Source organism: Nasonia vitripennis, chromosome 4, assembly GCF_009193385.2.
Source record: "Nasonia vitripennis strain AsymCx chromosome 4, Nvit_psr_1.1, whole genome shotgun sequence".
Taxonomy (NCBI): domain Eukaryota; kingdom Metazoa; phylum Arthropoda; class Insecta; order Hymenoptera; family Pteromalidae; genus Nasonia; species Nasonia vitripennis.
This window is the reverse complement of record NC_045760.1, coordinates 20,522,943-20,547,942: the sequence shown is the minus strand read 5'-3', so window position 1 is coordinate 20,547,942 and position 25,000 is coordinate 20,522,943. Positions and strand designations below refer to the sequence as shown.

At 42.8% G+C, this 25,000-nt stretch overlaps 3 protein-coding genes and 1 long non-coding RNA gene across 22 annotated transcripts in view; 2 read left to right on the top strand and 2 right to left on the bottom strand.

Annotated features, from left to right (window-relative positions):
• Nucleotides 1-19: 19 nt before the first annotated feature.
• Nucleotides 20-3,754, bottom strand: LOC100121057. Of its 5 annotated transcripts, none has more exons than XM_032599166.1 (9): nt 3,641-3,754; nt 2,453-2,795; nt 1,563-2,066; nt 1,282-1,487; nt 1,123-1,196; nt 924-1,035; nt 780-842; nt 542-696; nt 20-465 (listed from the first exon to the last, which is right to left on the bottom strand). In XM_032599166.1, exons 2-9 carry the CDS (start codon nt 2,604-2,606, stop codon nt 333-335), a joined length of 1,401 nt encoding a protein of 466 aa, XP_032455057.1. In that variant the 5' UTR covers nt 2,607-2,795; nt 3,641-3,754; the 3' UTR covers nt 20-332. The 5 variants fall into 5 exon arrangements, with proteins under 5 accessions (XP_032455057.1, XP_032455056.1, XP_032455058.1 ...); XM_032599165.1 differs by having other exon boundaries at nt 2,453-3,021; nt 3,641-3,753; XM_032599167.1 differs by lacking the exon at nt 3,641-3,754 and adding an exon at nt 2,316-2,376 and having other exon boundaries at nt 1,563-2,202; nt 2,453-2,863.
• Nucleotides 3,660-8,531, top strand: LOC100121031 (exostosin-3). 2 transcript variants are annotated; one of them, XR_004227498.2, is made up of 11 exons: nt 3,660-4,063; nt 4,153-4,696; nt 4,765-5,157; nt 5,226-5,671; nt 5,740-5,955; nt 6,041-6,251; nt 6,328-6,584; nt 6,678-6,805; nt 6,891-7,167; nt 7,256-7,520; nt 7,613-8,531. XR_004227498.2 is itself a non-coding variant. In XM_008212362.4 (10 exons), the coding sequence occupies exons 1-10, from the start codon at nt 3,896-3,898 to the stop codon at nt 7,463-7,465; spliced, it is 2,850 nt and encodes a 949-aa protein (XP_008210584.1). In that variant the 5' UTR covers nt 3,814-3,895; the 3' UTR covers nt 7,466-8,531. The 2 variants fall into 2 exon arrangements, 1 of the variants encoding a protein (XP_008210584.1); XM_008212362.4 differs by having other exon boundaries at nt 3,814-4,063; nt 7,256-8,531.
• Nucleotides 6,847-8,804, bottom strand: LOC116417203. The gene is made up of 2 exons (XR_004227499.2): nt 8,204-8,804; nt 6,847-7,474 (listed from the first exon to the last, which is right to left on the bottom strand). It is a non-coding gene; the product is annotated as an uncharacterized LOC116417203 (long non-coding RNA).
• A 63-nt stretch (nt 8,805-8,867) lies between these two features.
• The window catches only part of LOC100121009 (regulating synaptic membrane exocytosis protein 2), a 74,078-nt gene continuing 57,945 nt past the window's right edge, over nt 8,868-25,000 (top strand). For all 14 annotated transcript variants that reach the window (XM_032599161.1, XM_031929145.2, XM_031929157.2 and 11 more), the window contains exons 1-2: nt 8,868-10,302; nt 11,245-11,452. In XM_032599161.1, coding sequence (XP_032455052.1) covers nt 10,193-10,302; nt 11,245-11,452 — 318 coding nt within the window. In that variant the 5' untranslated portion in view covers nt 8,868-10,192. The remainder of the gene's footprint in view (nt 10,303-11,244; nt 11,453-25,000) is intronic.

Here is a 25,000-nt window from a genome sequence, read left to right as displayed (position 1 = left end):
AGGTATTTATACAATTTAATAAATGAAAAAAAAAGTTTTATATTTTCGTATGTAAATATGCGATTGGACAACTGTACATTTTATTATATAAAACAATCGTTTTCTTTTGTGATATTCTGCACGATTTGTTTTCGATAATGCACGGGTTTTTTTTATATGGGTCGTTAACAAATTCACAAGCAGAATCACATTAGTCCAAAATAATCACTGATAAGGATAATTAAATACACATTTCCTTACAAGAGAAAAGTTCAAGCTTCATAGGAACTTGATACAGCTAGAAGTCTGAAGGAACTAAATAAAAAAATATCTCGTATCCACGTCGTTCTTCTTTATAACGCTGGCCCAGCTGCGTTATCTTCATCAAAGTCTGGTAAAAAATCTTTGGTACGGTCCTCTATCTTATCCACATTCTCAAGAGCTGATGCAAGTACTCTCAAATTATTTACACCCGACATCAACTGTCTGAAATATTAAGATTATACTATCAAAGAATATATATTCTTTGGAAAGAATTTTATCTGCTCAAACTTCCAATTACCTCAATGATACTTCCGCCGTCGATGCCGCAAGTCTCAAATCATCGGCCAACCTTCGTATCCTACGATCAGGATTTGTGTTTCGACATCCGTTACTATCTACACCCATCGCCGCTCTGAGCTCTCGATTCTCGGTTTGTAACATCATGATTTCAATCTGTGAATTTACGACCGTATAAATAATTAAAAATCACTATTATATTTATAGATCTTATCATAAATGTTAATGTGTATGCTTACAGATAAAGAATCTATTTCTTTCTTCAATGATGCTACTGTACTTTCCGCATTGATTGCTCGTTTCTACAAATAAAATATTTACCAATCAGTGCTTTATTACTTTTCTATTTTTAGTTATAATAGAAACATTGTGATTGGACGTACCGTGCTACGTTTTAAATTGTCCTCTACTTGTTCCATTGCCTTTTCGAGATTCGCGCTTTCCGTGTGATCTGATTGTCCCCTCGATAAAAGTTCTGCTTCCAAAGTTTCTATCCTATATTTAATCGGTTTTTCATATTTTAGTGCTGTATTACTTTGTATTATAAATATTATATACATTGAATAAGTAAATAATGCACACCTAAGTGAACGTTCACTTGCTTGTCTTCTCGCAATTTGGAGTTCATTTCGTAGTCTTTCATTTTCCATAGACAACTGCAAAAACAAAAGTGAATCGTCTTGTTTTATGATATAAAAATGCCTACCTTTGTGAGCATTTGTGATAAATAAAAAGCAATACCCATTGATTCATAGAATCACTTGAGCTTGAACAGTCAGGTCTGTCAGATATAGGAGTTCCTCTAGTACGAATAGGTGCATCACTTAAAAAATCAGGTAAAAGTTTTGTTGTGTTAGGTATTCCTTCAGGCAAAGGGTGATTGGCAGCAACATCTGCATTTACATTAGATTCAGTGCCTCTAGGTATTTGCAAATCGAATGGAAAACCTATAACATAATTTTTAAAATGATAATTCTAAGAAGTAATTTTCAGCTTATTGGCATAAAGAAATTTTGTAATACCTAAAGATTCTGGCACATCCGCCAATTCACCATCAATGACGTCCAGCTTTGGCAAATCCAAGGAGCTCGGATGTGGAGAATTCGATGGACCTTTATCTAAATGGTCAGTAAGATCAAACGAAAGATCCCCTGAACCCTCTGAATTTTTCTTCCACCTGTCGCATGGGGCAGAATGGGACTTTAGATATCGAATGTGTCTCTGTTCAACACTATTCAGTGCAAAGTCAGGCAGATTGTCCACTTCAACACTGGCCATGTTTGATGAAGCTTTGTCACTAAGAAAACACTGTTCGATAACAAGATGGTCCTGTACAAAATCTGGAAGTTCGGTGGGATTTCGTGGATATTTTCCTTTGTCATGATTCTCGCTGGGTTCTGGAGTTCTGGATTGGGACTCGTAAACTTTTGGTCGTGCTCCAGCAAATTGATGATTCGTCTGGTTGTCATTTTTTAAAAATTGTTTTAAACTAAATAGACTCTCTTCTCTGCGCGTTGAACTTTTACCTGTACATAAAAATAAAATGTAAGGTTATTAAAAGTGAAAGAAAAAACATTAATTGAAAACAAACCAGAATATTTTGAAAATAATTGTTCAAATAAATTGAATTCCCTGGTTACAACCAATAAACAAGCTCATCAACTAAGTAATCCCAGCGCAGTAAGAACATATAGTGTCAAGAAAAAAAACAAAGAAAACTCACATCATTAAAAAGAATGCACACCAAGTATAATAATAATTCCAAATCAAATCACCTCCACACCACTCCGCATATATTTCGCAGTCGCACCAAACAATCCTCGAAACAATAACATGCTTAACAGCCGCAATAAAATAAGCATAAGTATAAAGCACATAAAAAAAAGATAGAGACAAAGCTGTGTTTTCTAACCTTTGCGCCATGGCTTCGTCTTGGCCTTGTCTTTCCACTCGTCCGATGGCGTCCTGGGTTTACGAGGCCGTGCACCAGACGAGGATTCAAGCTCAGCCGTAGCCGGGACCTCGGCATCGTCGGCTGACGAGGCCGACGAAGATGACGGGAACATGATCGCCGCCTCCGCCACCAACACCGGTTCTCTCTCGCAGCGCAGCGTCCTCCTTGTCTTCTCTAGTATAGTCTATATTCTATATCCCAGATATATCCTTATAATTTATAATTGGAACGATCTGAAGATCTGATCTTTCGCCGCGTATGCGAGTACTGCACAAACACTGCTGTGGAACGTTGGATCCGACTGCACGTCATACAGTACAGTGTGTGTAGTAAACTTGTGCAGTCGCAGTACCAAGACAGAAGACTGCCAAGTGTACTGTACGTGTGTGTTATTGTGTTGATTTTTGACTTTCGGCAGTTACTGCGGCGCATAGTCGCTCGCGCATCTCGCTCTCTCTAGCTGCTAGCATCTCCAGCTCCTCATTGAAGGTTCTCCTCGCAGCTTGCGCTTATAGGCTGCACGAGCCCTGAATTTTGAAGTACCGTACCACGATTCGCGAATGTACATAAATACATACTTACTTAGTACGCGTATTCATGAGTGAGTGCTTTTTGCAAGCTGACGACTTTTTTATTCATGATGATCATGAGATGATTATGATGATGATGATGAAGCTGATTGAACACTTTTTTTTAAAGAAGTCGAGTTTTTTCGAGAACGAGATACTGCGTAGTTACAAATAAAAATAACACGTCACTTAATATGGAAAATCATTATTTTTAAAAATAATAAAAGAGAAAAAGGAGCTTATAAATAGAATTATTGCACATATATATATATATATATATATATGCATAATGAATAGATATTATAACTACTTATATTATTTTTACTCATTCAATCTGCATATTAGGACGCGTATGTACCATTATATAAATGTATCAAGTGCAACAATGAGCCAATTGTGAGAGCATATATAAGATGTAGATGAGTAGCTCCGAAACTGTACAGGTATAGTACTACCTATGTGTGTGTGTATATATATATGTGTGTGTGTGTGTGTGTGTATGTTGCATGGCGATGGCGCGCTTTGTACGTATACATAAGCTCAGCGCGTCGTCTTGCAGTGTGCGTGCAGTACTTACCAGATACAGCGTGTCCGGTGTCAGCAGTCAGAGTCTAGTGTCTGCTGTTCTGCTGTATTCTTCCAAGTATCTTGTCTCTTACAGAAGACTCAAGTCATTCAAGCTATTTAGCTATAGATCGACGCTTAAGAGCTGTGTGATGATCAGATGATTATCGCCTCCTAGTGTGCGAATCGTAACGTTGTGGTGGAGCTGTTCAAACGGACTCCGAGAGAAGGAAGTGAAAGAACGGGCGGTAAATGTTGTTACTCCAAAATGACCGGGAACAGCCTCGAGGCTGGATTGCACTCGTACCATCACATGGGACCTGCTGGCCGGGATGTCCTTCCCTGGCTGTCTCGGATCAAGCTGCCAAAAATTATCATTCTAGTCCTGGTGCTTCTCTGCATCATCCCGTTGTTCACCCATTATTATCTATCAAAAGTGAGATTTTTTCCTTTCGATTGTATTATATTGTTCAAGATTGTATATGTACAACCTATACTGTATTAATATATTTTGGCGTTAATCAGGTGGAAACCGATCTGTCAAACATGGACATTCACCAAACTCGTACCAGGTTAGAAGGTTTTCACGATTTTACATCCATGAGGGCAGCTGACTTGAAGGCTCGTATTGAAGAAATGCTACGTATAAAACAGTCTGTTAGTAATGAGCTCAGAGATCTAGAAGCCAAGCGGAGAAAACTGCATTCGGATGTTAGCAGTCTGACTTCACAGATTGACGAATTAAAACAAGAGCTGCTGCATCAACAGATGGACCTGGATAGATTAAAAATCAGTGTAGTGCAGGCTCAAGCAGCCCAGAGAGAAGCTGTTGAACGCAATACACCAGAACTGGCACCACCAAAGAGAATCCTGAGCAGCAATATCCTTGAAGTCCTTCCTCCGAACCCAAATTCTAAATCATGTAGAATGTTTAACTGTTTTGATCACAGTCGCTGTGCTTTGACCAGTGGCTTTCCGGTATATCTCTATGATCCAGATGAATTCCCTATTGTTAATATAGGCTGGGATATAGATGGATTTTTAAAAACTTATATTAAGAAGACTTTGGGTAAGTTTTGCACATTTTCAAAAATATTTATCCTGCGTGGTGTATTTATTCTCATTTCATTTCTTCAGGTTACAATGCACATTTGACATTTGATCCAGCAGAAGCCTGCATATACATAGTCCTTGTAGGTGAAGCATTATCTGTGTCGCAGACACCTGCAACTTCTGGAAGTCCATTAGATATTAAGAAACTGCAATCGCTTCCATATTGGGGTGGTGATGGTAGAAATCATATACTGCTTAATTTAGCTCGTAGAGATTTGTCAGCTGATTCTGGAAGTCTATTTGATGGAGTGGACACTGGCAGAGCTATAATTGTCCAGTCAACATTCTATAGAGAACGTTTCAGGGAGGGCTTTGACTTAATTGTACCACCAATACTTGGACCACCAGGAGGTGACGTCTGGCCAGAATGTGCTCACATGTTACCTGCCAGAAGGAAATTCTTACTATCATTCCAAGGTAAGGAATAAATCAAGGACAGTTTAAAAAATTACAGTTTAGAATAAAATGGCATTTTGTTCTTGCAGGAGAAATGAGAGCTTTAAAGTCATCCACTCCTCATCAAGTGGTAGATGATGCAGAATTGGATATTGAAAGGGTGTCTCTTGATGAGAACAACTTAGACAATTTTATTATTCAACATCTGAAAGATATGAGTAATGGAGGAACTTTGGATAAATTTTTCATACAATTTGAATGCATTCCAGCATCAGAGGAGAAGAAGGTCAATGAGGTACTAGATTGGTCTCTCTGCGGTACAGATTCGTCGAGAAAAGCTATTCTAAAGGAGTCTACTTTCGCGCTCATTTTGGCTCCGAGTAACGTTAGCTTTTTGTCGACTGCTTTGATGCAGGCACGACTGTACGAAGCTTTGAGATCTGGTGCCATACCTGTCATTCTGGGTGGCGATAGAGTAGCTTTGAGCTACAAAGAAGTCATTGTTTGGCGTAGGGCCGCTATCTTTTTGCCCAAGGTATGTCTTTTTTTCCTATCAGCAATATTGAAAATTTCAAATTCCTAACATTACTTCTTCTGTTTTAGGCAAGAGTCACCGAAATGCACTTTTTATTGAGAGCCGTTCCGGACAATGATTTATTAGCTATGCGAAGGCAAGGAAGAATTATTTGGGAGAGATATTTCGGTACAGCACAAAGTGTCGTCGATACGATTGTCGGTGTGCTCAGAGATCGTTTGGGAATACCACCTTTGCCAGCGCCACAAACGCCAAGTACAAGTATTTTCAATTCATCATTTGTGGTAAGATAAATATTTATCTATAAATACTCACGTGTCGCATTACTCAACTCTTTGAATATTATTGAAAAATCTTACGCTTTTTCAGCCTTTGAGATCAGACGCTGTGATTGCGGAATCGGAAGCCGAGGAAAGCCTTGGACCACTGGAACCACCGTACCCATCGCCATCTTATAGAAGAAATTACACGGTCATGTTAGTGCAAGGATATGAAATGTGGAATGATTGGATCGATCCGTTCAATCTATACCCACAACTGCCATTTGATACGGTTCTGCCAAGTGACGCCAAATTCATTGGTAAGTCTCTTTCTAGTCGGTCTGGCGTCGACTTGTAAGAAAACGACAAATAATATTGAGTTGGCATTTGTTACAGGCTCTGAAGTAGGATTCCGTCCTATCGGAAAAGGGGCTGGTGGTGCTGGAAAGGAATTCAGCGAGTCGCTTGGTGGGAACCACCCTCGAGAACAATTTACAGTTGTGATGCTAACTTACGAAAGAGAACAAGTATTGATTAATTCTCTAGCTCGTCTCTACGGATTGCCATATTTGAACAAAGTCATTGTCGTCTGGAATAGTCCGAAGCCACCCATGGAGGATCTTAGGTGGCCCGATATCGGTGTTCCTATACACGTACGTAAAAAATATTTTTATCGTCGACACAGAGATCAATCGTTATATCCCATTTTTTTAAACCATTTGTTTAATAATCATTATTACTTCAAGGTCGTGAAAACGAAAAGAAATAGCTTGAACAATAGATTTATGCCATTCGATGCCATCGAAACGGAAGCAGTTTTATCGGTCGACGATGACGCGCATTTGAGACACGATGAAATAATGTTTGGATTCAGGTAAACTACCCACCAGTTTTATATCAAATGAAATAATAAAATGAGTTCGAACAGCATAACAATAATTTATTTCTAATCATTGTAGAGTATGGAGGGAGCACAGAGATAGAGTCGTAGGTTTTCCAGGTCGTTTTCACGCTTGGGATCAAAATAACCACAATACCTGGAATTATAATTCCAATTATTCGTGTGAATTGTCGATGGTATTGACAGGAGCCGCTTTTATTCACAAGCATTATACATATTTGTATACGCATTTTCTACCACAAGCAATTAGGGACAAAGTGGACGAGTACATGAACTGCGAGGACATAGCAATGAATTTCTTAGTTGCTCACATTACGAGAAAACCACCCGTGAAGGTACATATTTACTCGTGATGCTCATTTTAATGAATTTTTTATTATAGCCATCCAATTAATCATTCACAACATGATTTGATCTGTTCAGGTAACTTCCAGATGGACGTTCAGGTGTCCCGGATGTCCCGTCTCATTATCGGAAGACGATACGCATTTCCAAGAAAGACACAGATGCATAAACTTCTTCTCACAAGTATTTGGTTATATGCCTCTGTTGAACACGCAGTATCGCGCTGATTCAATACTCTTCAAAACCAGAATACCGCATGACAAGCAAAAGTGCTTTAAATTCATATGAACACTGCAGCTGAAATTTAAGATTGTACGATCAAATATCCTAGTATAAATGAACGGTACGATAATTGAACATTTTCTAAACATTTTTTATGTAAATATGTAGGTATATGTAGTTAATAGTTGTATGTATAACGTATTTGTTATTTAGTGAGATTTTTTAATATCAACCTGAGAGGCCATAACAGTTATAGATAATTTACCAGCAGAGTGAACATTATATTTTAAATTTAGATACCTAATTCGTTTTAATCAAACAAAGCAATGTATAAGACTAAGTATTTTTGACAGTCTTTGAAGTTTTTTAAATTTTGTAACTTTTTTTATTGCCCATATAAACCCACAATCCAGTGCCAAATTTGTGGTATTACGTAATAACCCTCGTGTATCAGTGAGCGCGTGATGCAAAGAGCATGTGGAATAGTTTGTTGCATAAATGTAAATAATACGATTAGCGACGCATATATATATATATATATATATATATATATATATATATATATATATAAAAATACATATACATATATCACTGAGTGATGGGCGCAAGATATGTATGTAGACTTTGTAAAAATCATTGTTGAATTTGTAAACTAAACTGCATCCTTTTACACTGTGATAACAGCACACTGATTTTGGAGAAAATTTTTCTTTCGTATCGTCAGCGTATGTGAATCGCGTTTGTACTCGTCTAAATCGTCTTCGTAGCTATATTTTTTGTTATAGAATATGGATCTTAAGTTACCCTTTATGTCATAGTTTTATTTGTACCAGCGGACGATCAAACATAATATGTATACATAGGTATACAGAGGTTGTCCCAAGCGACTCATTCTGCGTTCCTTGATATGCTGAGAGCTGTGAAACGAGGTCATTAGTTTGGGACACCGCATGTATAGGTATGTGCTACACAATAATTTGCGCACTCTGGTATCATCAGAGAACTGTGAAAGACAAATTCGCCATGAATTTTCTCTCGAGATTTATCTTACACTTGCACTTTGTACCATTATACATGCATTAATATTGTTTATTATAATTCATAAACTAATAAATACTAAGCCATGAAAAAATTGATTTGATCATTCTCCCAAACGCAAGTGGATTCTCGCTGAAAATCAGTAATGATAGTACTTATTAAGAGCAGCAGCATCGGCACGTGCGTCAACTTTTCCGGCCACCGCATATCGAGCCTCTCGCGCCCTCTCTCCAGCGACTACAACAAGTAGTAATCCCTCGCGTCGGTCAGCCGCGCGCACGACTCTCGAGTCTCGACGAGCCTCGATCAATACCCGGCGGTCCCAGCGTCGCAGCGCAGCGGCGACGAGCCGCGCGTGACGTAAAGCCCGAGCTCACGCGCCGATTGACCCGCGCTTACGCCGCATACGGTATTACTTATTAACGCAGCCTTCGCACCTGTCGGCCGCGGTTCCGAATTTTCGCGAGAGCCCATCTCCGCTGTTGAATCGCCGAAGCTCGCTGGGATGACGATCCGGCAGCAGCGGCTCGGAGTCCACCACAGCGTCGCGGAGAAAACTCGGAAAACGGCGAAAGCTCTCTACAGCTGCGCGGAACACATTCGAATCTGGCGGTGGCGCGGGGTGGCTCTGCGAGTGCGCACGCGTGGCCTTGCGCAGCAGCGACAGTACAGTTAGAGTGACTCGCGAGAGCAAGAGAGAGAGAGAGAGAGAGAGAGAGAGAGAAAGACTAAAGAGCGAGAGCAGCAGAGAGCCGAGGACAGACAGGTGCGCAAAGCAAAGTGTCTCTCGTCTCGTCCTCGCGGAGGGCCCCGGCGAGGCCTCGCACAGGACACAAGTGTCAGCATTGTTCCTCTCGGCCGCAGTGGCACTTGGCGACGGACGGCTGACGGAGCACAGCTGTACGGCATCCCGACTTTCCCCACGCTCGGCCGAAGAGTCCGGACTGTCCCCGCCGCCTCGCGCGCAGACAGGCGTCGCTCGCCACAGGAGTGAGCTCGTCCTGTGATCCTCTCGTCGCGCTGTGAACGGCTGTGTACAATACCTACGTCGTCGCAGAGGAGGAGTGTAGGCCAACGCCTTGATACGTGCGCCGTAACTCAGTGCGCGGCGTTGGCTCGGCTCCGAGCCACCAGTTGAGAGAGGGAGATAGCAGAGGAGAGGACGGACCAATATGTGCGCTTGACCTCGCGAGTGTGCTCTCTCGCTGTACGTACGTACACCGCGTGTGCGTACGCTCGTCGTGTCTTGCGAGTGCCCGTTACGGTTGTGCGTCGTATATATCTAGGCGAAGCCCTCGCAGCGGAGCTTATTGGTTAATCGTTTCTTCTGCCATCGGTTCGAGGAACAGGCGAGGGAGAGAGAGCTCGGGGTCGAAGAGCCCGATATCGATCGCGCGCGCGCGCGCGCGCGAGGGAGCGAGAGAGAGAGAGAGAGAGAGAGAGAGAGAGAGACTAGAAGAGCAGCAGCAGCAGAAGTTCCGGAAAGCGTATATAGAGCAGGGCTGCAGGTGTGCTCTGGACGAGATGCGGCTGACACGATGAGCTGCGGCCCAGGTTCCCGGGGAGGTGGGCTGCGGCGAGGGCCGTCGGCCAGGCGGCCTCCGCCGGCTGCCGGATGACTCGGAGCAGCCCGTCGCCGGGCCGTCATCATCATCATCATCAGCAGCAGCAGCAGCAGCAGCAGCAGCAGCAACGACAGCTACTGCAGTAGTTGGCATCATCACGAGAGACTGCAGTACAAGTCGAGAGAGCAGGATGGAGGAGATGCCCGACCTCTCGCACCTCACCCCCGAGGAGAGGCGGCACATCGAGAGCGTCATGATGCGCCAGAAGCAGGAGGAGGAGCACCAGAACGAGATCATGAGGTGGGTTGCGCGGCTGTATACGCCTACGATATACATATATACCTATGCACCTGTGATTCAATGTCTCTCTGTGTGATATATGCGCGCGCTATAGCTATATCTACCATGTGTCTGTGTGTGCCGTGGCGGGTGCCTTAACCTAACCTAACCTAACCCACGTCTATTTTTAGACCTTGCGAAAATCTCGGAAAATTTTTTCTTCTCGTCTAAGTACTTTATACTCAGGCATACCAGTAGGTCGGCCTTGTGCTTCCTCGTGTCTGTAGTGGATACCTGTATGCGAAATGTACCCAAATAGGCATATATAGACTTGTTGCGCGACGATATTCCAGCGAGAAAGGTGCTTTTGGAAATCATCGACAGAAAGGCAGGGTGTACCTATATAGTATAGTCGAACTCGTTCGGCTAAAAAATTCACAGCAGCAGCTGCCGCTTGGGAATCGTTAGCGCCGACTCGAGATGTCGCGATTAATTAAACACACACCGAGCCGCGACCTTTGACGAGCAATAATCTTCCGACTAAAATAGGCACGACGATCTGCTAATGTCCAATCGATAGCGCGCGCGCAAGCCGAGAGAAGCCATCAGTATAGTGTAGCCTGCATCGGTTTCGCGGGCTGATGATGCAGCTGCCAAGGCCGCTTCACTTTCACTCGATTACTCCTATGTACTTACGTATACCCATATGTACTAGACATCGCTATAAGGACGCCTGCGCGTAGCTGTACGCTATTGTATGCTGCGATTCAAGTTTTTACGAATTCGGCTTTTTGAGTCTGTTTAATTTTTGGAAACTTCTTTTTGATATAATCACTGCAATGTTCTCGATATCGATCATTCTTTACATAATATGATTGATTCCCAGAAACGTATAACGTGCGTGAAAAATGAGCAGCAGTTGAAAAGTAATCGAAACGTGCATATAATATTGTAAATTTTCAGGCGCAAGCAGAACGAGGTGCAGGTGTTGGAGGACACGATAACGCGGGCGCGGACCGAGCGGTTGAAGAGCGCCGAAGTCGACCTGGACAAAACTTGTCAGATCTGCTTGAAGACCAAGTTCGCCGACGGGGTCGGCCACATCTGCAACTACTGCAACGTGCGCTGCTGCGCGCGCTGCAGCGGAAAAGTTTCCCTGCGCTCGAACAAGGTGAGCGACCGACCCACACTACTACTACTACTACTACTACTACTTGTGTTACTCATGCTGGCCGGCTGTATCACTGGCGCTCCATATTCCCGGGCCGAGCTGCTCGCGCGAGACTCGAACCCTCTGCGATTTTAGTAGAGAATTTTCGAATTTTATACTTATCTATTTTTTAATCTTTTTCTTTGACAGCAGTCGCGGTTCGTTGTCGGTCAAAGTGGGAATGTACCTCGATTAAATCATGCTGAAGACAGAAATCAATAGCTCGGCTGCGAGTGTATTTTACTTGTATTGGTGTCTCGGTGTTTGTATGCTTCCTGTGAGAGATGGCGTCGATGATGCGATGAAATTATTGAGTTTCATTTCCCCTGTTAAGAGGATGACAGGCGTTTCGAATCTCGAAGCCCGAACAAAACAAGCGCTGGCGATACGGTACATCGGGGTCAGACTCTTGTGTAAAAATCAGTTGCGCGCCAGAAAGGATTAATGACCCGGCTATTTTCAGCACAGGCCCGCCGAGATTTCGCACGACTGTATACTCCGTTCGAAAGTCCGATAGAAATCGCTGAAATGTTTTAGCACAAAGCTCGTCCCGTCTGTATACTGTGACAAAGACTACCATAGGATCCGTCGTTTCACAATGCTCCTCAAATTATCTCGAAACATTATATTCCGGAACGATAAAAAGGAAGAGCCATACGACGCCAGCAAGAAATGAAATGCAGCTACCTCTACGAACGCTGGTGTACACTATAGGACCTGCGCCGCTATGTACAGCTACTTTATTGCAAAACGTTGACTCCTTCCCGGCGCGCGCGCACGTATACATCTCCTTTTATTATTGGAAACGAAGAGATTGTAAGGACGAGTCGAAAGGGAGCAGCGGAGAGGGAGGGAGAGGGGAGGGAAAAGAGGGCACGGGCAGGAGAGTGATGCAAGGCCAATGTGTGGAAAATAGGGCAGCAGCCGGGCTGCTGCTGCTGTTCTCTCTCAGAGGGATCGCAAGGAAGCCGTTTTTAAATTTTCCCTGGTCAATTCTGTGTGTGTACGTGCGCGCGCGAGAGAGGAGTATCCGCTTGTATTTCTCTGCAAGGGAATCTTGATTACGAATGTATAGTAGTATACTTGTGCGACGGTACACCGATGCTTTGTGTAGCAAGACGGCAGATAAGAATACATCGTTCGCTAGCTGTCTTTTTTGAATTTATTTCTATTGAACCTAGCGATATCTCGGAACACAAAAACGATTACTAGCAGAAAGCAGGCTGGTGCAACGCTAAAACTAGACGATCCTAATCCTTTGTTTATCGATACATTTGCGATATATTGTTCACTTCAATAAAGTAGTACATTTTGTTTAGATCGGGTCCTTGTGTTTCTTCAATGAGTTTCTCTCTCGTGGCGCTTTGATAGCTCATTGAATATCGCGGGCGTCTGACCACACTCTGCGTGTACTACTTGATTTCGAAACACTGCCGTAAGTATTGCACGACGCAACCCAATATCTCCGTGCAGACTTGTGAATACCAACTTGCTCGGGCAAAGAAAGCGTACCTATGTTTTTGTAAATCGTTTCAACAATTCGCAGTACCTCACAAACGTGGTGTCTGGACGAAAAATATCATACCTACTTTGTGCAATCTATTATTTCGAGCAAGTTCAAAGAAGCAGACGCAGAGTCTGTTGATCATTTATTCCATCATACGACGAAGAGAGGATGTTTATTGAAAATTTCTCATCATCCCCGCTTATAAAAAAAGCATCATCACGTCGGCATTCGCACACTCTCTCGCCTCAATCTCTCAGACCGATCTCTCTTTATTCTGGAGCTCTACCAGCACAAGCCGAGCTCCATTCAAGCTCGCGAGTGTAAAAATAAGTTGGCGCAAGTAGGTGTATAAAAATTAGCCGCAGCGCGCAAACACGAACGCGCCTCCGCCGACGCCGGTTTATTACACGACCTTGTGCGAAAGCGAGAGGAAAAGCTCGGCGGCGATACATATCGCGCGCTCGCGACTATATTTAACCGGCCGTGTGCATGCACGGCCAAGGGAAACAATAATAATCGCGAGTGAGCGGCTCGTTGATGATACGCGCGCGCGCGCGCGCACCACGAATTAACGGACTTATACTCGATCAAGCTGTACAGGGGCGCTATCTCGCCGATTGAGCCTTATATGCGCCAAGAAGAAAGAGAAGCATCATGCGTGTACGATTCTCGTTTCGATGGAATTCGTTTAAAATAATTTTGCCGAACGCATGCATTTTGGTTTTGAATGAAAATCCGTCACCCGCAGAGAGTGCGAAGCATCAGCTCTGCAGCATTGTTCCTCTTCGTGAAGAGCGTCATCGACACAAACATTCGAAAATCCGAGCTCACACGCGCTAAGCGAGATCGCCCGAAATCGCCATTCATGATTCGCGCATTGTAGAGGCTTCTAGCCGCCACATCACTCTCTCCTTCTCCCTCGACGCGCTTTCAGCACTAACGCGGTCCCTTTTGCGTCTCCCGTTCCGCCGCCGCCGCCGCTACTGCTGCTGCTGCTGATCCGCAGTGCGGTGACGTCACTCGCTAGAAGACGCCGGATCCCATTCACGGGGTTCGACTCCCACGCGTTCGAGAACCGAAAGAGGGTGCGAGAGAGAAGCACGATGTGCTGAGGGTTGGAAGGGTGGGGACTGACAGGGGAAGGGGCGAGATGTTTCTTCGCCGAGTTTCGGCTTATAATTATATCCGCACGCGGAAGCACGTCATTGCATTGTTGCGCGTCGGATTTTTTTGTGTTCGCACGGACATAGATGTGCGTATAGAATTTGAGCTGCATACTTTTGCTTGGCGAGTCGCGCGCGTGAGTCACTGAGATTTTCATGACGAAGCTCGGGTATAATAAGCTCGCATTTTACCAGTTGCTATCAACAATCGAAAATTAGCTGTCAAGCAGAGCTAAGAATTTCAAATACGATTTCACAAATGATAGCTATATTAAAATCGTCACTGCAAATGTATCGCCACAGGCAAGTGAATTTTTTACCTGATAGTTTAAGCCACTCGTTGGACCACACGAACTCCCAATGTTCCAGTATGTTTTGAAGAGCCGCAAAAAGCTAGCTCGGATAAAAACTTATAATAATCTCTCTGCGTGAAAGATCTACATCAACCACTGCACTCAGTTTTCTGAGAATCTGGCTTCCATTAGTCTCGTTTATTTTTGAAATTAGATCCGTTCTAGTAGTCGGCTCAGCATTGTCGAGTATCCGAAAAAAATTGAATTGCTCAAACCTTGCTACCACCATTTCGTGTAATTCAATTAGTAATCGAATGCTTTCACCTTTGATATTTTTAAAATTGGAAAATTAACAACTTTCATAATATTTTTTCTTTGCTGTTCCAATTTCGCACTCGTGTGAGCTGGCGTCACAAAATTTCAAAGCTTTATGAAAATCAATTTTCCATCATAAATTTCCATGCATGCATCCATAATCAAGCAAAAGCAGTAAATCATATCAAAGGACCAGAATTCCACCCAACCCGCCATATCTACAAAAAACTGCATCTCCAGAAAAAATACACTTTTTCCAGCTGGGACATCTTTCCCACGCTTACTCGGTATTTCCCACACGCGTCGTCCCCACTCAGAAAATTATAAAATCATCCATAAAATTTGCAGTGAGCGCGCCGAGGCGCGGGCGTGACACGAGTCAACTACCTGTGCTCAAAAAACCGTTTGCGCTCGCATTTTCGACGGCCCGTATACGCGTGCGTACTTTTTTTTACGAGCCCCGTAACTGCCTTTGTTATACCAGCTTCGATAAAAACGATTGGATAAAACGTTAAACGGTCGCGTCTTTCGACGTTTCGTGTAATTCGGCAGCGACGACGACGACGACGACGACGACGCTGACTTCCGAGCTAGCGGGTGATCAATTTTTTACGAGCGATAAGCTGCGTTTCCACGGCGTCGCGGTGTCGCTTTACGTCTGCTACGAAGTTTTTTCAAATTTTTATCTGGGACTTCGCTTGCGTGAGCCACGCCGAGGGATTGATTGTGACTGAAGGATTTTCAGGGAAAAATTGAAGGCTGATCGTCGCCTTGGCGAGGGTGAAAAAATTCGATCATGCGCCGGCACGCTGCACTGAGATCCGTGAAAATTTCGTGTCGCTTTGCTCGCGCGTACATGGCATACGTATCAATTCGTCGAGTTTATCGAGAAAAAATAAATGATATCCCCAACAAGGTCAACAAATCCGTCGATCCCCTCCCCAAGTCCAATCTGAATATTCACCACAGGCACGAAAGCCTTGAAAGCCGCCCAAACCGCCGACGAAACAAAACTGCCGGCGCGTCCGCGAAAGATCAATAATTCAAGAATGATGTAACATGCCTTCGATCGTCCGGAAATGGCCGGCTAAAAATTGCGCTTGGCCCCTCGCTAAAGGGATGAAAACGCGAAGCTGCATCGGATCTCGCTGCTGCTGCAATAAGGAAAGGAAGCGGCGAGCTAAGCAAGCATCGGAAAGCGGAGCAAAGAAGAATCGGGCGCGAGAGCGGATATAGTGCGGCGGAGGCCAGTGACGCAACGTATATATTGATCAGAGAGCGGTGGCCGTGAGTAGTAGGGGGGATGGCCATTCGAGTCGTCCGTATTTCGGCCGTGCGACTGTTGCTGCGCATGGGGAGGGTTGAACCTCTTGGCAGGCGAATCAAGCGAGTGCCACAGATTCAAAATGAGCATCTATTTTTCCAGCCGGAAATTTGCCGGAGCACCACTTCGTCCTTGCTTTCTATTTGCTCGCCTCGATTATAAAACCGGCCTAATTACTCGAGCTTCGTCCGCGCATGATCCCTCATAAACAAAGCCATTCATCCAAACGCCCGACGTGGCGCCGGGTGAAAAGCCGTCTGGCCTTGTCACGAATTCATCCTCCTCTCGCATACTCCGTGTTTTTTTCTACGCCCTCTCGTGTGTGTTTGCTCATCGCATGATGCTTTTAGAGGTTAATGTTTTTCGGGAGATGGGAAGAGTCAAGTCGAGCCGAAATCGTAATACAGAGAGTTTACAGTGTAATATATTGTGTGTCATGCGAACGAACGCGTGCGCCTAAGCGAATTATAGGAGGAGAGATGCTCGGCGGATGTAGGTCAGCCCCCGACAACGGAAATAAAGACCGAGAGTTCGTTTGATTCTCATCTACATCAGTATATACCTGTTATATTCGCCTGCATTGAGTTGGCGACGCAATGCGAAGTAAAAATATTTTAGTCAGCGGCGTCGATAGGCGAGTTTGTCTACCTCGCGAAATTGATATAAGTGCAGCAAACGGCACCAACGCGGGAGATCTGCAAAATTTTCGCCAGCGCCGTTCATTCTCGCTCCTCGCTTTCGTGGGCGCCTCTTTCTCTAGGTAAATCTCGGATGATTCCGGCCTTTTGTGCCCGCATCGCGGCCCTTTGTATTCGCGCGTAATACATCGGCGAAAAAAGCTAAGGAGGGGGCGAGGGAGAGAGAGAGACGGACGACGACGTATCGAGGTCTGCCCTTCGGCGAGGAAGAGGAAACTCGTCGAAGATGAAAATGGGTGTCCTTATATGTACAAATCCACGACCGACAGTACACAACTCGCTGCTGGAAGGTGAAAATTTCAAATTGAAGGCATGCCTACCAGGCCAACTTTTTTGGTTCCTTAAACCTTTCAATTTTTTGCGGGCAGTTGAAATTCTCTTATGGAAATTTAACATTGGAGAAAATGAGCAAAAACCAGTCACGATTCAACTTCACCCATTCTGAAAGCGTAATCCAAAAATGTGTTCTGCTAGGATTGAGGTATCTGAAGAGAGCTTTAATGTGAGTGCTGTCAATTTTAATCATCCATGGTCAAAAGTTACGCACAATTGAAAATGCGGAAAATCATGAAAAAAGATATAAATTTCTTGACTTCGAAAAATCCTGCAATTTTCATGATTTTTCCGCATTTTCAATTGTGCGGAACTTTTGACCAAATCAAGCATTTTTAACGCATTCTTTTTTAAATTGAAGCTCTTTTCCCGTTCTCTCACTCTACCGTAATATATTTTCCGTTTGTGCCCTTATGCATTAGGTACATGCCCTTGAACAATAGCTATTTTTCGACGAATTTGAAGGGTCTGCAAAACAGTGTCACAAGGCAATTTTTCGTTGTTGGAACGTGGTTTTGCAACGTGTTCTAAACATGTACAATAAGAAAAAAAGTTGCGGGCGCGTGCCCCATTTTTTTTTGTTTCTCCAACCAGAAAAGGAAATTTTTCCCGTAGAATTATATTTATACATTTTCAAAATGATAGCGAAAAAAAGAGCTACAATTTGAGCCCCGGGTAGTCAAAATCGACCGCTGGGATCAAAAGGGGGATCAAAAGTTATAAGGACTTTAAAAATAAGAAAAATCATTGTTTTTCGTAAAAACTCGAAAATTTTTTGATTTTTTGTCATTTTCAAGCCTAGACAACTTTTGACCTAGGCAACTATTTTTAACCCAATAGCCGTCAAATTAATTATTTTTTTAAATATACTTCAATTCTATTAAAACACATTTTTGGATTGCGCCTCCAGACAAAAAGTGACAATTTTCTGGTTTTCGTTAATTTTCCCCATGTTAAATTTCAACTGCCCCGCAAAAAAGTTTGGCAAGCGATCGGCGATGCACGCGGGCATTTCGCTACTCTAGATGGCCTGAAGAACCAAAAAAAGTTAGTCTGGTACGTGTGTGCCCTCAATTTGAAATTCTCAACTTCCGGCCCCCGAGTTGTGTTATACTGTCGGTCGTGGATTCGCACATTATCCTTCACGCGCTGCGTCCTTCTTCTCCCAGTTCTTATATTACTTTGCAATTTTTCTTTTCTTTCAATATTATATAATACCAGTTGGAACCAGCTTGTTTGTTTATTACAAAATATTTGCTGGTTTCAAGTGTTCGATCACACTCGTCTGATTCTACTTTGAGACGAGATCGACAAAGCTATCCATCATCCACGCGGCACAATACACTTCCCAAGTCGTATTTCCACATGAAAACAAGCACTTAATTACGACGCTTGCTAACGCGAGGAAAGTCCGGTATACATATCCGAATAATTTCCGGCGGTAGCTCTGGCGCGTCTCGACCAAAAGACGTCATCGGCCCCTCACTCTCGTCCCGTATTTTCCAAAGGACTAGACTCGGCCTCCCCTTCCTTTGTTCGCAGCGCTCTCTCTCTCTCTCTCTCTCTCTCTCTCTCTCTCTCTCTCTCTCTTTCCTCTCTCTTTGGTCTCGGGCTACTTTCGCCGAGTATTGGCACTTAATGAAACGCGCCGCTCTATTTTTAGGCTCTGCGCACACGCGGCTACGCACGCACTCGATAAATTTCGCGACGACGTTGGGCTTTTTGTCGCTCGTCCGCGCGCACGCGCGCGATTGATAGCTCGGGGAGAGTCGAGGCTATTTATTTATTCGACTCGCTGGATGCGTGTGGCTCGTTTATTTACTTTTTGTCGTTCTCCGAGTAGGAGCTGTTTGGCTGATTCGTTTTTGTTTATGTGGCTGAGTGGATAGTGCGGGCCATATTCCTGATGGGCCATACTGCGTGCTGGTGAGCGAAGTGATTATAACTAGTGTACTTATTTGCTTTATGGAAATATGATTTTTTTATCATCATGTGAATTGTGCAAAATGATATGAATGCAAATATTTAGAAGTTTAGTCATCGGCGAACTAAGAAATCATTCGGCCATAAGCGTCAATTTGTCGGACAGTGAAACAACGTAGTTTTTCAATCTCTGCACACACCTACTCGTGTGTTAAGCGACGTTATTCGCTCTGTGCATCGAGGGATTTTACGCGTATTCTATATAAATCGGTGTCCGCCCTCGGAACTAAACGGTTGCAAAAATGTGTAGCTTATATGGGAAAATGACAAAAAATATTTCTTATGAAACCCCTAGGTGTTATGATATTTATCTTTCAAAAAAGTTTGCGCCAGTTTAAAGCAATATCAATTTCTCACCAAATTATTTTGTATAACTCTCCATATAAGCCAATACATTTTAGCCAATACAGTTCTCAGTTTTGCCACCAAAAGTAGCGCTGATAGTAAATTGTACACAGAGCGAATATTCACGGTTCACCCCACCTATCCTACAGCAAGTATATATTATAAGGTTACAGTTTATCGATCGCGCGATCAATCAAAAAAATTAAGCTTTCGTTGAAAAGTGCAGAGCATTTCAGAAAAGCTACCAATTAGGACTTCAAGGCGTCGACCTCATTCATCAACTCTTAGTCGAACTATCCCATATCATACTCTCTAAATCTAATCCTATCTAATCCTTGCTCAATGCAATATGCGTAATAAGTTAGTTTAAAAGCATTACAAGTATTTAAAGTCAACATTTACTTATTCTGAATCGAAAAACAATGTTTGATACACATCCATAGTATATTAGAAGAAATTTGAACTCGGTTGCCCTACGGTTGGCCAACAAATTTGCTAAAAATATCACGTTATTGGCTTACGGTTTGCCAACCATTAGTTAGCTTTTTTACCAAAGGCGCAAAGGTTGATTCATGATTTCGAAACAATATTGCAAATATAAAAATACCTCACAACTGTACAAACGAACGACATGTAGAAACATCAGTTTCGATATTTTTCTATTCATAATCGCAATAATTTGTTTTAAAGTGGGACTTGATTTTATTCAAAGCAAACATCTCGTTAGGATACACACATTTTTTAGGGAATACATCTGTTTGTATAGCATTGTGACAGGCACATGACAAGTAGAACTTCTACAATGAGCCGACTGATCTGCAGCAGGTAATAGAGGAAATCACCCGAGTCAACGTACGTGTGTGTATATTATCAAGCAGAGGCCTGCGGCGAAACTTGCCAGCAACAACAACCTGTACTGTCATAATGATAATCAGGGGTATTTCAACGCAAATAGAGTGATGAGCACAGTAGTTTCAGTTGCTTTTTGGCGGATCACTGTTTGCATACGCAGTAGGTCGAGTAATTTTGAGTGGTTTTCACAAGTAAAAAATTTCACCCTGCATCAGGGCGTGAAGAATTAATTAATTCTTTTCATTAGTGAACATGTCTAAATCAAATCAAGTTATTCTTGCTCAAAATCGTGCGAATCGGCTAGAAATTTGTTTGGAATCGCTGAGGCTTAGCATTTCACATAATAGAACGTGATAAGCACTAGCAAAATTCAATATGATCAAATGCCCATATTAATAATTGTCATTGTTATATTTTGTCAGGCTCCGGCGCATTTAGAATTTTGGGGTTAGGACAATTAGAACTAAGACATTAGAAACGGGACTGTAAAACACTGAACCAGAACGTAATCTGACATCAGTAAATGAAAGTTATAAACCACTAATTGAAAAAATTGAATAATTAATAAAACTGTCGTGTAAAAGCAGAGTTTTCCCTCTAAAATTCACCAATCAAGTGCATTCATAATTTTTAGACTTCGCAACATCCGGTCATCATTTTTTAAAAGAGACGAGTATATATTGAAGGAGCCATTGACGAGACATAAATGATTACGACATCCTATACAACATAGAAGGATCTACACGACCCATCAAAGACCTAGGCAGCTATTTTCTATAGTTTCATGTCGCAATCTGTGTGTCAACTACAATTTTCCGTGCGATTCTCGCGTCGTTGTACAAACTTATGCACACTGATACAATCGTCGTTTGCGAGACTGTAATTCGAATACGGAGACTCTTAACTTATAGACAACGATATGATAGAGAGATAAAAGCCGCAGCAGTTCGTCTCTTTGAGGCCTTGAACTACGCTAGAGAGTGTACGCAAAGTTTATGCGCCGACATGGACCAGCGAGTGCAGGTATATAATACGTCCAAAGCTTCTGCACTGCAAAGGATTCTCGGGACGAAGTTTCGTTAGTTCGAGATGCTGAAGCGAGATACAGAAACGCGAGGACTTGAATAGCGCGTATGCGGACGGTCGGCAGAGTCGCGAGAGTCCAAGTCGAGACCTTCATATATGTATATAATGAGAAACGGGAAATAAGGCGCCGGTGCCTCCTCATTTTCTTTCGCCTCTTTTATTTCCGCCTTCGTATGCGCACGCACAACTTACGGCTTTTGTTCGGCTTTGCTTGATTCAAACAGAGAGCGTATACAGAGAAAAAAACATATAATGCATGAAAATCGTCTATATTATACACCACCAGCGTTAATTTTAATAAATTTTGATATTAAAAAAATAATAGCAAAAAATTCGATAAGGAATACTTTATGTCCCTAGTAGAGCGTTAACGGGTTTCGCTCGTTAGGGTAGTTCTAACCATACTGTGGTAGTCAAAACAAGTCCACTTTTTATATTTTGTTTATTTGCGAGATACAGATAATAATAGAAGTTGCATAAATTAAGTTACATTAAATAATGATTAAACATTCTCATCAAAAAATTTTATTTACCGTAATTATCAATAAAAAGTTTCAGACAGAAGCTGATTTGACTCATTTTTTTGAGGTTAAGTGTACATTTTTGAACTTTTATTTGTTTATTACTACGCTCACGCGTTCCAAGTTTAGATTTTTGAGGTATGAACTTATTCGTTACATGTTTATCTACTAATCTGCAAAGTTTGGGTAAATTCTGAACGGTCAGTTTTGTGAAATCAAGCAATTACTTGAAAAGTGCAGATTTTTTGCAAATAGAAATGTTTATAACTTTGGTCACAGGTTCCAAACCTTCACAAAATTTTAACTGAGTGTTTATCTTATTAATATCTAACAGCATACCAAATTTTATCAAATTCTGAACGGTCAATCACTTTTGGGTAGTACTACCTTAAGCTATTTTAAAAAATAGCTAGAAACGGTAACTATCGGTAGGTAGAAATCTGAAACCTGTTTGTCTGGTAGCTTACTTCCTTCTGGAACCTGCTAATAACCTGTAAATAAATTTAAAGCGTCGGTAAATTGTCGACCGAAAATGTAAACTTTGGAATAACCTCGTTGCACAGGAGAAAATATGAAACAGCATATCGCTTCGCACAATGCACAGGTGATCGTCGTCGCGATGAAAGATTTTTATTTAATATCACATTCAATCGTGATTTATATATTGTTGTTTTAACATGCTCGCCCACGCCGCTGTGCTGCACATATCACACAACGCAACGTGCTGGCTCTTTCTCTCTCTCTCTCTCTCTCTCTCTCTCTCTCTCTCTCTCTCTCTCTCTCTCTCTCTCTCCCTTACAGGCGTGAGTTGCAATGGCTCACCACCGCCGGACGTAGGAAGTACTTCATGGCCTGTTTTCTTAGAAAAATTTTCAACACCTCAATACCAGCTTATCTACTAGCCTATTTTGACTTCCACGTCGCACTCAGGCCTGTCAGGGGCGAGGTGACTCCACTGGACATCCCGTCCTTCAAGATGGAGACGCTGAGGAATTCATTTTTCATCAGCGCCTCCTACCTCTGGAACAGCCTTCCATCTCAACTTCGCGACACACTATCCATATCACACTTCAAACAAGCAGCTAAAAATTATTTCTTTAATTTGGAAAACACATAAACATCGCACAAACATACATACATTCTCTTTCATCTCATGTCATCTCTCAACATCACACACACCTTATACTATATACCCTTACACAAATTTTATTTATTCCTTTATCATAATACACTATATTTGTTATATGTACAACAAAATGTACAAAAATAAAGAGCAATTAATCTAATCTAATCTAATCTCTCTCTCTCTCTCTCTCTCTCTCTCTCTCTCTCTCTCTCTCTCTCTCTCTCTCTCTCTCTCTCTCTCTCTCTCTCTCTCTCTCTCTCTCTCTCTCTCTCTCTCTCTCTCTCTCTCTCTCTCTCTCTCTCTCTCTCTCTCTCTCTCTCTCTCTCTCTCTCTCTAGGCTCTAAGAACCATGCTCAGATAAAATATGTGAAATAAAAAGTAAAATATTCGCCAATTTTGACTATAGGGTCGTAGTTGTGGGTACTAACCGACGATGCATTCCTAGCACCCTAGAATTCTCAAAAACAAACTCTTGCTCACCAACAATAGCCTCCGAGCGAAACAACGTGTCGGGCAAAGAACCAAAATATTTGAAGCATACAAGGCGCGCACACATACGCACAGCGTCGGCCATTGTTTTCTCGGCGAGTCCGCAAACAGTCTCAGCCTCGGCAGGCCCCGAATTAATTAGGCCGAAATCGGCGCACACGATATTAACGAGCGCCGCCGCCGTTGCTGCGCTGCTCGAGACTCTCCGCAATGCGGGGCGCCTGCAGCTGCCGCTCTGACGGAATACCTGAGAGAGAAAGAGTTAGAGAGGAGGGGAGGGAGTGAGTTCGAAGCCCCCCGCGCCCGGGAGCGACGCGCGAGTGTAGAGGTGTGGGTGGCGGACGCCGGTTGCGTGCGCCTTTCTGACCTGAACTTCTTGAGATTTCTTAGGTCGTTTATAGGGTTTTGAGGTGACGAATTTCGAAATTCATCAGATATCTTACGAAAGGTGTTAAAAAACGTTTTTCAGTTTTGAAGCTAAGCTGCTCGATTTTAATTTTGTATCCATTTCTTGATTTTTGAAAAACAAGTTTCTGCAGCGGTTTCAAATCATATCGTTGATACAGTGAACTCGGAAATAGTTCAATTCCAAAAGCTGGATAAGATTTGTAAAATATTGGTATTTATATATCTGGTTGAAAGTGATACCCCCTTTCACATAACATTAATGGATAGAATGTGATATTGGAATCAAGCTTAATTGATTTTAAACTCAAACGTATATTTATAATGAGAAATTTGAGGGACTCTGCATATGCTATGTGCCAAGTTTGGTAGAGATTTCGTAATAAATAGATTGCATATAGTTCTCCTAAACTTAAAAAATCGCAATAAGATTTTTTCTTAACAAATCATCTTAGATACTTTCGTCCCCTCAAAATTTGTACTTACGTACTGTTTAATAAACCTAGAGGTATTCATATTTACTCTTCAGAAATACTCGAGTATTAGACATGCTAGCAAACGGACGGCACTTTCTGAAAGCTGCTCGCGCACGCGCAGCTGCGTATTCTACATCAAAGAGACAGAAAGAAAAAAGCCCGCTATAGCACTATAACCCACGCACGCGTTATCGTCACCTACGCACACGGGCAATCAAAGTACCACATATACGACGTTCATCCGCATGTTTTGCTCTCGCTCGCGAAATAGCAGTATAAGATACAGCAGCTCGTGCAGCGCGTTAGGTGTAACGTGGCGCCGCTCGCGCGAAAAACTCGATCACTCGTACGTTGCGATCGATGAAATATGTAACTCGTTCATTGAAAACACCCGTAATCGCGGATGACGACGAGTATTGCAGCGCGTCGGGCATGAATCGAAAATGAACGACGACGCCAAGGGAGCTCGATAACTTTCCTCCGTCGCGTTGAATACATGAATCACGGCGGATGTGAAGTCGAAAAAAGGGCAAATAATTCAGCGGCAATCACGGCGGCGGCAAACACAGCATCAGCCGCAGTGTCAACACGCA